Source organism: Silurus meridionalis, chromosome 1 (genome assembly GCF_014805685.1).
Source record: "Silurus meridionalis isolate SWU-2019-XX chromosome 1, ASM1480568v1, whole genome shotgun sequence".
Taxonomy (NCBI): domain Eukaryota; kingdom Metazoa; phylum Chordata; class Actinopteri; order Siluriformes; family Siluridae; genus Silurus; species Silurus meridionalis.
Genome location: NC_060884.1, coordinates 20822755 through 20838911, shown reverse-complemented (window position 1 = coordinate 20838911; position 16157 = coordinate 20822755). Strand labels below are relative to the sequence as shown.

At 36.8% G+C, this 16157-nt stretch overlaps 1 protein-coding gene across 4 annotated transcripts in view; it reads left to right on the top strand.

Annotated features, from left to right (window-relative positions):
* Positions 1-1417: 1417 nt before the first annotated feature.
* st3gal3a (ST3 beta-galactoside alpha-2,3-sialyltransferase 3a) overlaps positions 1418-16157 on the top strand; it is a 41763-nt gene continuing 27023 nt past the window's right edge. Inside the window, exons 1-3 of one of the 4 annotated variants that reach the window (XM_046847468.1) lie at positions 1418-1604; positions 6760-6905; positions 13182-13226. In XM_046847468.1, coding sequence (XP_046703424.1) covers positions 6788-6905; positions 13182-13226 — 163 coding nt within the window. In that variant the 5' untranslated portion in view covers positions 1418-1604; positions 6760-6787. The remainder of the gene's footprint in view (positions 1605-6759; positions 6906-13181; positions 13227-16157) is intronic. The other 3 variants (XM_046847460.1, XM_046847483.1, XM_046847475.1) reach the window with 3 other exon arrangements.

Sequence of the window (16157 nt, the reverse complement as noted above, 5' to 3'; positions counted from 1 at the left end):
GACTTAATATTAATATGATGTGAGGTCCAGTTACCAGCGTGACACTAAAACAGGTAGAAGTAATAACTACTTTTTACTTAAGTACATGTCAGAGCCAAAACTTCTTTACTTCCATTTGAGTAAAAAGGTATAATCAGTACTTTAACTTTTACCCGAGTATTTTAAAACATGAGTAGCTGTACTTCTACTTATGTGTGCCACCTCTGTTCCACACTGCGAGTGAACATTGTAATGAAACAAAAATGTAAACAAAATGTGCAAAAGAGCAATAGCAGCAGTCAGATGTGCAAAAACAGCATGCAAACAGTTTGTAGTAATGAGGTATGAGTGGTGCTGAAAACATGGATGTGCGAAGCGAGTACGATTGTGTGTTTGAGTCCGGGTTGTGCTGATCAGTAACACAGTTGCGTGTGTGTATGTTTGTGTGTGTGTGTGTGTGTGTGCGTGAGTTTCAGTTCAGTTATTTGTTGAGAAGCCTGATGGCTTGAGAGGAGAAACTGTTGCAGGGTCTGGATGTGAGGCCCGAATGCTTCAGAACCGCTTTCCTGATGGCAGTAGGGTGCAGAGTGTGTGTGAGGAGTGTGTGAGGTCGTCCACAATGCTGTTGGCTTTGCGGATGCAGCGTGTGGTGTAAATGTCCGTGATTGAGGGGAGAGATACTCCAATTATCTTTTTGGCCATCCTTACTATTCTTTATAGGGTCTTGCTATCCGAGACGAAGCAGTTCCTGGCGGTGGAGTTTCAGATCATTTGACATTGATGCTTTTGGTTCATTAAAGAACGCTCCGTGTTTAATTGATGACGACGGGCTCTTTAGCAGGAGATTAAGGTTCATTTGCAGCTGGTTTCTTGCTGCGGTACAATTGGTATATACAATTTAGGCTTTTTAAACTGTTGACTAATTGATATTTGCTTCACCATTTAAAAAATGTAACTTAAATGCACGATTACTGCTATTATGTCTTTACGACGTAAAGCACAGTGGGGGGAGTATCTGAAATTGACAAATAATATTTAACTTTTGTTTTTGACGAGCATATTTGGAAAATTGCATTCAATTGTACTTCATATATGAATTAAATAAGGTAATAATGTGATAAGTGACAGTTATTGTTATTATTGTTGTTAATTAAATTATTATTTGGAAAATCACTCATTTCTGATTGGGTGGCCCACAATGCAAAGCGGGTGGGCCCAAGTCTATCCGGGCCCACCCATAGCTTCATAACTGCCTCACAGCGCTTGATTCTACTTTAATACTAGTAATTAAGGTCAATTTCTCATGGCGGGCTACAGTTTAAAGCTTAAGCTGTGTGTGTAAACAGAAACAGCTGTACAACGCGTTGCTCATATCCACAGTTAAAAAAAAACACTCGCACACCGTTTCCGAGACCCCATGCGCATGCGCGCTGAATAGCGCATGCCCATTACTGTTTTTAAGGGGGTACTGGATCTGGAGGTTAAGATTGTTATTGTTAGGACGTGGTGTATCTCGTGTTTGCGCAAGAAGACGGAGGTAAAACCTTGTGAAAATGGAGATCACGGCTTTGTCACGGGGATGGTGACCGCTAGAGGACAAGATATGACTGTGTGGCTTTTACAAGGTGTGTTCTTGAAAATTGACTCCGTGTGTATGGTTTTGTGTTCAGATCCACGAAGCGATAAAGCCTGGCTAACATTCCTTTAACTTCTTGTTTTATTGAGGGGGTGTTAGTGCTTTAGTAACAGTCCCGCTTTGTGTTAAATCAATAAATAAACAGGAAGATAAAATATACAAAATGATATTAACGAACAGGTTTTCGGCCGCTTTGGAAATGTAACGCAGTAGTTTCTAGCCGCTGTAATGTTCAGCTAACGGTTGCATGGTTTTATACCAAAAAGCTGCGCAATGGCGTTAGAGTGTGCGTCGAACGGTTGCGTTTTATATGGGTCGAGTGCGCCTAGATAGGCAGGATAGCGGCGTTTGGAATTGTACCCTGCATCGAAGTAAAGAAAAACGAGTAGCGTGTAAATAATTGTAATACACACGAAGACGAGGTGATAGAGTCTGTAACTTACCAGTTATTCGCTATGTAGCTAAAAGGTGTTATCAATTCTACATTGTGTTTTTTTAACAATGTATGACACAATCACATTTCACTTATCTTTATAAATAAATAATTTTTTCACTAGATATAACCAGCATCGCTCATCCACTATTACTCTTGTTGTTATGATCATGATGATTATTATTGATGATGATGATGATTTTAATAATGATAGTAATATTCTTGACCCTTTGTTGAACCTCTGGGACAATCCACTATTTATATATGTATTTTTTTTTTTTTTTTTTAAATCTGTATTTAAAGAAACCCTCTTAATTTCTCAACACTAGTTTTCATCCACATTTATGGCAGACATCCGTATCCGGAGCCACTTACAGTTTTCTCAGTTATTCAGCTGAGCAGTTGAGGGTTAAAGGCCTCCTATCAGAAGATCTTATCCACTGCACCACTTTCCACATGCTTCACCTTCCACTTCCCACAATTTTTATAATAGACATTGCCTCAAAGCAGCTTTACAAATTGTAAGAATTTTAGAGCAAAAAAAATGTTAATATAAGTGAATTGTGTGTATTTATTCCCGATAAACAAGCCTGGGGTGACGGTATCAAGCAGACCCTCCCTTTAGATGGTATGAGGAAGAAACCTTGAGACGAGCCAGACTCAAAAGCAAACCCCTCCTTATGTGGGTGATCTCATGAGTGTGATTATAAATCATAAAAACAATACACTGGAAAGAGAGAAAAACCATGCGCCATATCAGGAGTGTCCGTAATCTCCTTTCTACAATCCTATACAGTCAGTTGAAGTTGTGGAACCCTCCTGAGCAACTCATAAAATAGCTCAACATCCGAGATCATTATTGATCCAACACCAATAAATCCCCATTCCACAGCCTTTAAATGTTCAATGAAGCAGAAACATTATATGTAGGATGTTATTGTAGAAGGTCCTGAGTTCCTTATCAGAAAGTTGAGGGTATAAACCCCCAGCATCGACAAGCTGCCACTGTTGTGCACATGAGCAAGGCTCTTAACCCCTCTCTGCGTCGTAGTCGCTCTATCATAGCTGCCTCCTGCCCTGCATTCTGACCCCAGCCTCCAAACAAGCTGAGATATTAGAAGAAAGAATTTCACTGTGTTGTAATGCATATGCGCTAATAGTAAATTCTCTTCACGTGCAATTCATTTAGCCATTCGCTCACATCCATAACGATCTGCAGTGTAAACAGGATGCAAGTTTGATGTTAACGTTTAAAGTGGTTTTCAGCAGCAGTGCTGGACATAATAATAGCAACTCGCACCTTCGCGTTCAGTAGCGTTCCCACTCAGCCACCATTTCTCCAGTGCTCTACTAATTGTGAAGGAGGAATCAATACACTAAATTTATATATACAGGAGGATGCCTCACGAATGTTATGTGTCCCGATATAAAGAGGATAACAGAAAAATGATGTTTGATCATGGACCATTATTCAACCATGTAGTTGAAGAAAATACAATAGCAAAGCATTTTTCAGATATTTAGCAGCAGGAAACCCATTAGGCCAGACACTGGTTACAGGGTTGGATGCAGATCAGGTTTCATGTATTTTCTTTTTTATTATTTGCTCTTCCTGAGAGATTGGATTACTGGAGTGATTGCATGGGAATATAGTTTTTTTTTTAATGCTGACTAATGATGAGAATTCTTCATGTGGATAAATAAGTAGACCTTTACCACCTCTATGTTTGTCAGATTTGATCAGAACCAAACTGAAATTGAATCAGGAGGTTTAGGGGAGCTCTCCAACGCGATCTCCAATGTTCCGGTGGATATCAGCTAGAAAGTCAAGTTTATTTCTATAGCGCTTTTTACAACAGACATCGTCTCAAAGCAGCTTTATAGAATTTTAAGAGTTAAGGTGAACGATGTGTATTTACCCCTGATGAGCAGCCATGGCGACTGTGGCAAGGAAAAACTCCCTTAGATGTTATGAGGAAGAAACCTTGAGAGGAACCAGACTTTAAAGGGGAATCGTCCTCATGTGGGTGCGCAGTACACAGTGGGGTGCGTACGTTCTTTGGGTTTATCAAAGAGGAAGATGGGTATATACTGCACGTGTATAATTTGTGTTATGTTTACATTTTTAGCATTTGGCAGACGCCGAAAGCTTGAGAAACGTACATTTATCTCATTCATACAACTGAGCAGCTATGACGTTAAGGAGCTTCCTTATTTGAACTCGTGATCTTCTGATCCAAATTCCAATGCCTTAACAACCAAGCTACCACTCTGTTCACTAAGCTAACCACACACATGCAGATTCTAGTGCCTATATTCATTAGCAAAAAGGTAGAACAGGTTATCAGACATAAGGTTATGTATACTGCATAAGCCACATACTCTTATTGTAAAAGGCATTACAGATGCTACACAGAAAGGATTGAGGCCCTCTTAATATTCACACTAATATAAACAACTGGTAATATATCGTATAACTGCAAAACAATCACCTGTACGTTTTGCAATTCTTACTGTGAACTAATCATTCATGGTAACAAAACAGTCATCACTGTTCAGGCTTTGCTTATCTGGAGGATTGTAATTAAGAAAATTCATGCAGTTCGACATTTACAAATTACCCCTGAATTGAAAAACCTTCCAATTCGACTACGCCCTCATTGAGTTTACTAACCTCTTATTTTCCCATCATCCCCTAACCAGATTTGGCTAGAACCCAGTCAACCAAAGTGTTGAACACTTTGCCATTGAGGGTTCATTTCACACTTTGTATTAATTTAATATAACATATTTTGAAAAAGATCAATTTTGTAGTAATAAAAGATAAGTGTGTAAAACATAGGCTTGTTTTATTTCTCAGTGTTTTCGTTCGACATTTACATTCGCGGCATTTAGCAGACGCCTTTGTCCAGAGCGACGTACAAAAGTGCTTTGAGTCACTAGCAGTGAATAAACCTACACTGGTACGCTAGATTAACTTTAATCAAATTTTTTATTATTATTTTTTTAACAAAACAAACTTGGAAAGTGTTGGTTTAAGTGTTTTAGGAAGAGGCCGGTCTTCACCCATCACTTTAAGAGAACCAGAGAACGTTTGACCTTCACTTTTTGGGAGGAAAAATTCTTACAATATTACAATATTTTGTTTAGCCAAACAAGTAATAATTTTGCACCATTTCTTATTAAACAGGCTTTTTATTTTATTTTTTATTTTTTATAAATAATTTCGTGTTGTCTATTGTACAGATTCCGCCAGTGAAATGTGAACATTAAAATAGCAGTCTTAAAAATGTTCAGCCGTAATATCAGCTGCTATTCGGAATATTTTCATATGCCTAGGCAGCCCACGACTAAGGATTTACATAGTCAAAATTAAAATAGTCGCGTCTTGACTATAGATGACTGAAAGTTGAATCATGTATGTGCCCGGGTTGGGCGTCGTTTGACACGATGACACAAGATAGTCAAGTTGGTGAGGCAACTTTTTATTTCCTTTCAGGCACAGCCCAAGGAAATGACTTTCTAATAAAGCGACCAAAAACTGCCTGTCAAAACTGCGTTTTTATCTTTTTAATGTAGAAATGAAAGTCAATGTGGATAACCGTTGGTAAAACGATTCCTGCTAACAATTTAAAGCCACTATATACAAAAAATACCTAAAAATAAACAAAGAAAATGTCAGCAGAAAGGCTACAATGTCGGCAAATCAAAAGAAATCAGACATACATAATTAAATCTCCACCACTAAAGGGTTTATAAGATTATTTTCTTTTCACATTTTTAATTACAGCAATATTGTTATAATATTTAAAGAAAACCGGTAGTTTTATATAAAATCTCTCACCGAAATCACCAGCATGATCCTCATTTCATAACATGCAGATTCGACTGTGTGATTGATCCCCTAATCAGGTTCCTTCTATCAAAGCATCGAATCTTCAAATGTTTATATAACCCTTATAACCCACATTTTGTATGATAATATTGAGTGTGAAAGCTGTGCTCTAAAAGCATGACAGAAACTGCAATCTGGAGCTTTTGTTTTTCAGTGAAACATCGTATGCCTGAGTAGCTGCTACTTTTCCTGTCCTCACACAGTTCCATAAGTGATTAAATACGTAGTCAGCAGTTTAGACTTCTGGTATTCTTAGTGTGTGTGCTAATGAACCAGTATTGGAGTGTATTTATAGCACTTTGTGTGCTCTGTAGAAGGGATTCTGCCAAATGTCATAAATGTAAATGTCACATTAATAACCCCACTGAAACAATGAACAGAAAGTAAGCAGACACTGCCCAAGGCCAGGGCGAGAGCACGTGAACTTGCCGCGTAATATAATATACACGGGATAAAATCGTTCTTTGCGCAAGCCTTGAATATAGAAAGGATCAATCAGTAAGGTATTTATTACTGTCATTCTTTATATAAGGAAAAAAAAAAGGGGCTACATTTTATTTATTTGTATGAGATCAGTAATGTTTGCTGCACAAAACCGAGCAGATTGTAATAAGCATTCCTTTTTGTATATAATTTGTAAGTAAGAATTAATATTAGGATCATTTTAATTAATTTCATGCTCATGATCTGCATGCTGTGTTTGGTTTTTTTTTTTTTTCTTCCTTCTGGTTGTCATTTCCTTTTTTAACGGCAACCTGACAAAAAAAAGAAAAACACTGACAGCAATGGGTACGTATGTGTGTGTTCCTGTGTCAGGCGATCGTCTGAACATGACGAATGAGAGATGAAAGCCATGAAGCCCTCGAGGAATGTAATGCTCCTACTCTGTCCCATGCTGGTGCTCGGCTTCCTCTACTATTCATCTGGGAAACTGCACCTGCGCAGCCTGGGCCAAAGACCACGTTAGTACATCTATCTCTCTTTTTAAACATTTTACTTTCTTTGTTTTATAATTTCTTGCCTATTCAATGTGTCTGCTGAGTGACCTGATATCCTTATATTTAAATGGGCAAAGCTGAGGACATGCTACATTGAGAACAGTGGCTTAAAAGGATTCACCCTAATTTGTTTTATTAATCCTGAACTGAATTGCTTTCAGCCCTGGTATATTAACTCAGAGTTCTACAATCAAACTGAAACTTCTTTTTCCCCTTCACTTTTTGTTGTGTAGCCATTTGTGGAACAAATGATTAATTTTGTTAGAAATGTTGAATTTGATACTGCATTAGCCTGCTGTTTCTTTTAGAAATTTTTTATTGTGCTTATTGCTGTAAGAAAGGACATAAAATGCTGCTCAAAATTGGACCAATATCAGTGCACATATGCAGTGTCTGTTTGATTAGAACCCAAGTGACCTTAAGTGTAGATTGACTCAGGTTTCGAAAATCAATATGACCCTGAATCAACCCAAGTGCAGGAAGTGAAGTGAACACGCTGTGCATTTTGACTTCCAGGAAGCACGTTTTCCAAATGATGCACATCGCTTAAATGAGTGGCAAGTTTCAAACGGAGGAGTAAAAAATAAAACAGCGCTAAAACACTGGGAAACTGTAATGTGTTCTGGAAATAAGTACCGAAACAAAATGAGAAAACGAAGCCTGTTTGCCATACGGCAATAGTTTCCAGGAGTAATTCAGTGCCTGCTCTGTATTCCCTTTCTTGCATTTGCTGAACTCGTGTTTACGAATGTTTTCTATATATTTATTAATCAGTGAATGAGTTAAACAGATTCAACCGTTTTTGCAGTTTCAGTTGTATTCTGTTTAATTATGTACAGTGTGAAACTAAACCAAAGTCCAAACAAACAAAGCACAGTTTTCCCCTGATTCAGACTAGAAATCGGACTATTGTACCCGTAGATTAACTTATTGTGAGCACAGCAAATGTTCACCTTTATATTTGGAAAAAAATAGACTTTTTCCGACTGTTAATGATTTGACAGAAGTTTTGTGTTGTGAAGCAGTGTAGTATGCAGTAAAAGCAACAGGCGGGTTTCACATATTTGATAAACTGCAAGACACAGACTTTGAAGCAACGTCAGATAGGACGGAAATAAGCGTTTTCTAGGTTTAATTGCCTTTGTAGATTAATAATCTATGCAGGTAATCTGCACATTTTTAAACTTTTCTAAACTCAAGTTTACTGGCACTGACCAGAGGAGGGAGCTCAGCCGCCATCACTTGAAGGCTTCTTCGAAAAACCGGGCTGTTCTTCTACAAATATTTCCCTATTAATAATAATCACACAATTTAGTAAAACAAATGAATGGCCAAAGTGACGTTTGGCTTTAATCACTGAGTGATTTAATGCAATTCTGCAAAGGTATTTTGTTTTAAAACTGTACTCCAATAATACAAGACTTTGTGTAGAAATTTGTTTTGTTGGTTTTTTACATAAACAGTTACCTGGCAGACATGCATGTCTGGGCTAGCAAGGGTATTATTATATTCTACTTATAAATGGCTTTTAAAAAAACATGATTTATTATTATTATTATTATTATTATTATTATTATTCCCATTTAGTGCATTTATTCATTCATAATCCCTTTTTCCTCTTATCTTACAAATAATAAAATACTTTCTTACTACAGATTTATCCTGATATTTTATAAAAAACCTATTTATGTTCAAATTATTTTACTGATGAGGTTTTATTGTTTCCTTTTTGCCACATCAATATATTCATGTTTCCAGTTGTATTCATTTAAAGCAACTCTCGATAAATTAGAATCCATTCCAGAGTACAGATCTGTAAGAGCTGAACAGTTGAGGATTAAGGGTCTTGCTCAAGGATGCTGTGTGGTGGTACCAGGTTTTGAATTCGATCAGTTTCTCTGACCTGGATCAGTGTGAATGGTGCAGAGTGGCTGGCAACAAGTGCGGTGTAATTGTATGAAGCACAGAGAGCATTTAAAGCATGAGCCTCTGTAACATAACTCAATCAGTAGAGAGAAAGAAATGTCTCCTCTGCTCCATTTCAAAACAAAGCTGAAGTGATAACAGTGAGGAGAGAGAAACACACAGGAAACGGTCATTAATCTTAATACAATAATAATGTAATGTGAGCAACTACAACATAGGCCTGGGGCGCAGATTTCAATTCTCCTGTGAGAAACGCCAAGGCTCTTTACATGCCATTTCCTAAAGGTGCCATCAACATAAATTTACTTTTTAGCTGATGGGGCCGGCCCCGGATGTTGTATGTTCGCCTCCAAACAAGTCCTTTTGAAGAATCTTTGAATTTTCTTAATCTTTTAATCAAACAAATGTTTCTAATAGGTGCTTTCGGTAAAGCTGGAAGTGATTGCTGTAACTGAGGCTCATCGATCAGTGTTGGCCTGCAATTACAACTGTAATGTTTGTTGGCATTGTGTTGTGGCATTCACAGCCTCTGGGCATTGAAACTGCTGCCAGCTTCCCGTCAATATGAAAACGGAGCACAAACTGCTTACAGATTGCTGTGTGTTAACCTCTGTCCTGATCTTGAAGTTATTTGGAGGACGGCGGAGAAATCGGCCATGCTAAGACCGGAGCGGTGTACGTATTTCACAATGAGAGAGCAAAATCGACAGTCTCTGTGTATTTGATTCTCATTTTGTAATGTCAGCCTTCACTCTTAGTCTTATTAGAACCAATTTCAAATATTCTTTCTGATTTTTACTCTTGATTTTTACTCTTACGCTCGCAATAACTTTATTTTATTCAGTGGCAGAAACGGGCTTCCATATTTATAAATATTACACAGCAACATTTTTTTTGTGTCTGTGTTGCCAACCGCTTTAGAGATATAATGTTTTATAAAGCTCTAATGCTACCTTTTATACCACCTCTATATCATCAGTTGTGAAGACCAAACCGCCTCCGCTGGACCCTTGAGTGAGGTCCTTAACCCTAATCTGCTTAATTTTAGCTGGTTAGCTTAATGCTTGTGTGTGGGGAGGTGTAAATGTAAGACCTTTAGAACCTGGCCAGCAGAAGAGATCTAGACAGGCCTCTAATGGAAAGCTTGGCCTGTTCTTTTAAGAATCCAAACATTGGACTTTTAAAGTAAGACCGTCAAGATGCCTGTCATTGTTCCTTAAATTTCCTTAAATTAGCATAAAGCTGGTGGCTGCTTCTCTGTTGGAAAGATAATAGTCTGGAACCAAACACCTGGTGAAGAAAACATTAAAATAACAACAGAAAACCAGTCCTCTAAAATAAGAGAGAAAGCTGGGTTCTTCATTTGAGGCCACAAAATGGCAGCCCTATAAGCCGGGCCTCTGAAAGAAAGTGGGGCCCCTCGGCGCTGGGCCTCTCTGTAATCTGATTGCTAAAAGCAAGGCGTTGCTGATGCTCAGTCCCTGAAAGCCACGTCTGGTCTCAAGCTTCTAAAGCCAGGTCTCATAGAGCCAGCTGTCTAAAACATGGCCTCTTTCCAAAAGGCAGGCCCCTGAATCCAACCCTAAAAAGCCGCTGTGGAGAATTTCTGGACTCTGATGAGGTCAAAACACTTTCTTTCACCGAATCATGCATTCATTTCACCCTATACCATTTGTTCAACAGATTTCTGACCTTACTTAAGGAGTTTGCATCTTTTCATTGTAAGATTCTCCAGAATCAAACCGTTTTGTGTGTGTATTTCTGGTTGCTTTGTGAAATCATTGAGACGTTTTGACAGTTTTATAGTCCGTGTAGGTTACTGAGAGGTGAGGAATTTATCGAGAGTATTTAAGTCAGTTGTGAAGCTGGTTACTAGGGCACACATTGAGAAGAGGGCTGTTGTAAAAGTATAAGAGAGTGCGAAGGTAGAACGAGCAATACATCAGTGCTCATTAAGTCATGAAATCGGCCGCCGCTATGAAAAGCAAACACTCCGCGTTCCTTTGGTCCAATGTAGACGTTTCCCTTGCCATGAAAATCTTCTCTTCTGATTAAGATTTAGTGTTCATTATAAAGTGAAAGGTCTTTTAATTAGTCACTATTTTTAGATTTTTTTTACTGAACAAATTTGTTCTCGTCACATACTTCGTTACTGATCTGAAGGTCTGCTTTCTTTTTTCCCCCATGTTTTTGTGTGTTCTATTTTTTTTATATATATATATATATATATATATATATATATTTATATCTTCTATCTGGATATTTATATCCATCCTATATAATGTATATATGTTGTTGGTGTAGGAGTTTAACTATGACTATTTTAAAATGCTGTCTTTATTTAATGCTCAGTGTGGCAGGTTATAACCGATTGCTCCCCTGATTCACAAAAATGCTTTGATATAATATGGTGCATTTAGTTTTTCAAGCACAATAGTTTATTATTTTATTATTTTTTTTATTCTTCTCTAATTATTTGCACCTCCTTCCAAAAGTGAGCAAATATAAATATGTCTAACACATGCGCAATATGATGTCTTTTGATAAAAATATTTTTTTTTTTTATATTTTTCATTACAGTTTTTTATCAAAGTAATGTATTTGTTTCTGCCAAACACAGGTTTCAGATTGACTGGCTAGCCTATAAATAATAATAATGATCATTCATATTAACAGGAATAAAACTCTTGCTACCGTGTTAAATTTCTTTAATATCTATCAAGTTCAGATGCACTTCTTGAGCTTCCATGCAGATCATTTCAAGGTTATTTCTTCAAATGTAAACGAGATAAAGAGACAATAATCATAGCAAATGCATTCATCAATTACAATATCTCAGAAAAGTAAGTACACCACTCACATTTCAGCAACTATTTTAGTACAGTAAAACCCTGTTGTACAAGCAACTAATAGTACAAGCAAACGAATTACTCGCAAAATTTGACCAAATTTCGAAGGCACAAGCAAACCCACGCTGCCAGTTCCCCGCTTTCGGCCGAGGGTAGCATCAGTCGCTTAGTTGATCTTGTGTCGCTCGGTCGCTCTCGTTGTTTAGTGCAGCAAAAGCTTAACTTTTTTTAGTTTTATATTTTAATTTCACTAGAAATCTTGAAAAATGTCTCAAGAAAATCAGTGATGGTGCTTTGAAAAAAGAATGTAAATAGAATTACAATTGAAACCAAGAAGGAAATAGTGGAAAAGTACGAGCGTAGTGCGCGTCTCACACTCGCAATCAACCACTACCACGTGGGTAAGTGTTAAATTTGTGGTGTATTTGTTTATTAAAATGGGCTACAAATACTTTTAAGTGCAGAAATAAGCAATCAAATGAGGTCTTGGAACGGTTCAAATCATTTTACATTAATTCTTATAGGGAAAATTAGTTTGAACATACGAGCATATATAAATAAAGATTAATTGATCAATTGATGAAACTTGGATATATTTTGGAGTAGTCAATGTGCAGCTTGTATAGCAATACAGATTTACTGTCCTCTGAAAATACCTCAAGATACAGCCATTAATGTCTACATAAATGCATAAAATAGTTTGATGGAGGTAAAGAAGCTTCAACTTCTTTGATCGACCTTTGCGAGGCCTGTTCTGAGTGGAACCTGACCCTGGCCACTGTACTGTAAGTCAGTTTCAGGAGGTTACTGATCTCTTGTAGCCTTGGCATCTTTGTGGAGAGCAACAATTTTAATTCTCAAATCCTCAGAGAGTTCTTTGCCATGAGGTGCCATGTTGTAAATCCAGTGGTCAGTATGAGAGAATTGTTCTCAAAGCATTCAATTGTAACTGCTTTAATACAAGATACACAAATGTGTATGGTCCTGTCAAGCAAACAAAAACATGAACATGATGAGTAGGACATGTGGCTTTGCATGGTTACACAACATACAGCTGTTATCACTTAGGATGTATTCACTTTTGTTGCTCCTATTTAGACAATAATGACTATGTTGAGTTATTATTAGAGCACAGTAAATCTGTACTGCTACACAATCTGCACATTGATCACTCTTAAATATATCCAAGTTTCATTTCTACAGTATTGTTCTTTGAAAGGATATACTAAAATGGTTGCAGAAATGTGAGGGGTGCACTCACTTTTGTGAGATACTTTTATCTGAAGATAAGTGTAAGGGATGCTGGGAATCATTTCAGCCAATGGCACAGGGAATCCACAGCAGCCCTCACCTGGAAATAGTGAAGGCAGTGCGTGTAAAGTGTCACGAACATCAGGAGTTCCTGCACAAAACCCAGGTCTCACAGCCACTGGGATTGGATTTAACATGCATTTATGTGTTTCAGAGGTGGACAAGGACATCTCGTTCTGGGACATGGGACGGTTAGTAGGTAATCTGATTTCCTCAAGATCCTTAGGGTAAACGCAGTGATCTAGCCTGGTTTGACATCTTTGAATTATGGGATCTTTTACAGCTTCCACTTGGAAATATCATTTTTTTTGAAAGTCATGAAAACTGTCATAGTATAATCTTACAGCTATATAAATTCGTTATGAGTTCCCCTTCCAATTTGGACTGCATTCAATGTGAACCTTTTTTTTTACATTTCCTTGACCTCATTACTGCTTGAAAATGTTTGGTTCTTTGTAGATAAAACCACATCTCTATTTTTAGAGCGCGTTTGGCTTTTATAGCGATAGCGAGTAACGTTTCGCTATCAGGAAAAGAAAGACAACTAACTGTAAATGCTGTCTTTTTCAGAGGTGCTATGAATAAGTGATGCCTATCTATCCGCAGCCTCTCTTTAAATGGCTGTATAGCAACCTCGGTAGTTCGTGACTTTTCATTTGGAACGAGACTAAGAGTAACTCGCTAAAAATCTGATAGTTCGCGAGTGCTCAGAGGTTCAGAGTTGCATTTCAAAACAGAGTTTGATATTATGATATTATTGTATTATCCATTTAAAGTCAAGTCAAGTTTATTTGTATAGCGCTTTTCACAACAGACATTGTCTCAAAGCAGCTTTACACAAATCAACAGTTAAGGTGAATGGTGTGAATTTGTCCCTGATGAGCAGCCATGGCGACTGTGGCAAGGAAAAACTCCCTTAGATGTTATGAGGAAGAAACCTTGAGAGGAACCAGACTCAAAAGGGGAACCATCCTCATTTGGGTGACATCAAGAGTTTGATCATAAAGTACTAAATAAAACATTTATGACAAGTAATTTATAATATCTGTTTTCAATACAGTACACTTGCATTTTTTTTTTTGTTACTCGCATGGGGTCATAGAACGTAACCCCCGCGAGTATCGAGGCTGAGTATCGAAGCAAAATTGTTTTAAAGAAACCGAATTATCAATTGAATATTGTAGTTAAAACAGTCAGTCAGGACTGAGTGGTCATGTGGAAGAGTCTCTCTGATGATCAAACCAGGCTGATCGACATTAATCATTCAAATAGACTTTATTCTACAACAGGGTCCAAAAATCTGACTCCATTATTATTATTATTTATTATTATTATTATCAGTAATGTGTGTGTGTGTGTGTGTGTGTGTGTGTGTGTGTGTGTGTGTGTGTGTGTGTGTGTGTGTCTCTATTTAATAAAACTGATGTATGTGTGTGTGTGTGTGTGTGTGTGTATATATGTGTGTATATATATATATATATATATATATATATATATATATATATATATATATATATATATATATATATATATATATATATATATATATAAATAATCAGTATTATCATAAAGCCTAATTGTTAAACTTTATCACTGTATTTAATTTTTTAATGCAGTGGCTATACAAAATAAAATCTATAAAACAAATGCACTTTCAAAAAGAAAGAAACGAAACATATCTAAATAAAAGAATACAAACAGCAGTAAACTGTATTAAACAAAAGAAAGTCGCCATTTGCTGTAAGGCCCCTTTGCTTACACATAAAAAAAAAATAAATAAAAAAAAATTTAGCAAAACCCAGTAGAGCGTTTTTTTTTTGTTTTTTTTGTTTTTTTTGTTTTTTTTTTAAATGCAGAGTCATCACATAATCATTTACCACAATTGTGTACCTAAAAATAGGAGCCCTAAAAGATACCACCACCCACCACCCCTTTTTTTTTTTTTGGAAACTGCTTTTAACCGCATTGGACTTTATCGTTTGCTTTGGGGAAATTTGTTAAAGAAATCTAATGACGTTTGAGTAACGGTTCTGAAACTAACAACATTTCTTATAAATTCAGATTTTTGGACCCTAGTGTTAATATTGTAAGATTAGGATTTATTTTTTTATTATTATTAATAATTTTTTTTTTAAATAAGAACTATTAGAATTTGAATTAGAATTTGGATTCACTTGTCACCCAACCCTGCTAACCACCAACACTGTAAAACATTCAACTGCTAGAAACACAAGCTAATGCTCTCCCAGTTACAAAGCTGCTTACAGTGCTTCAGTCCCAGTTCTGACCATGCTTTACTTATTCAACAATAAACTATCTGTCTGAAAAGAGCAGGAAGGATATTTGCAGGTTGTTGTGCACCCTTTACCCTGATTATCTGCTCATTGTCTGGTGTGAGCTACAATGTTGTGCCAAACCTAAAAATAGGGTAAAGGGGAGAATTGTGGGTTTTTTTTTTTTTTTTTTTTCCTTCCTTTTTTCATTAAAGTTTAGCTTAATTTTTTAGCTGGTTTAGAAACCTTTTTTTTTTTTACATCATACATCCCCCCAAAGTATCCAAATAAATGCAAGGCTTTTTTAATTTTTTTTTTGCAATGCATGTTTCTATAGAATGTCTTTTTGCTGGCATGTTTTGAGCTACCGTGGCGTCTTTTCTAGAAAGCGGATGTATTAGCTTAGCTTTATAGCTGCTTTCATACAACTGCTACTCATTTCCCTATTTTACTGTACTGACAGAAGCACGGTAACCTTTGTAAGAATGACACTCGCTGCTTTTAACCCGAACACACATCCTGCTGCATTTCCTAGCCATGATGGCAATACGCAGTGCACAGTTGCTAAATGGCTTGATGCTCTCAGCAGCACCATTTCCCCTGCCCCAATTTTCTTTTCTCTCCTGTCAGAATGCTTAATCTTGCAATTGTATGTTTTTATGATTGCTTAATCCCCTTTAAACACCAAGGAACAGTAAGTCTGGTCCTACATTTTTTATTTTTAATGTCATTTATTTCTGGATTGTTTTATCAACTGCTTCACTGATTAATGAATCGTATGGTTTTTAAAGGTAATTTTTTTAATTTAATACTAGATACTCTTTTCTGTGTAAACTCATTACTCATGTCTTTGAGTT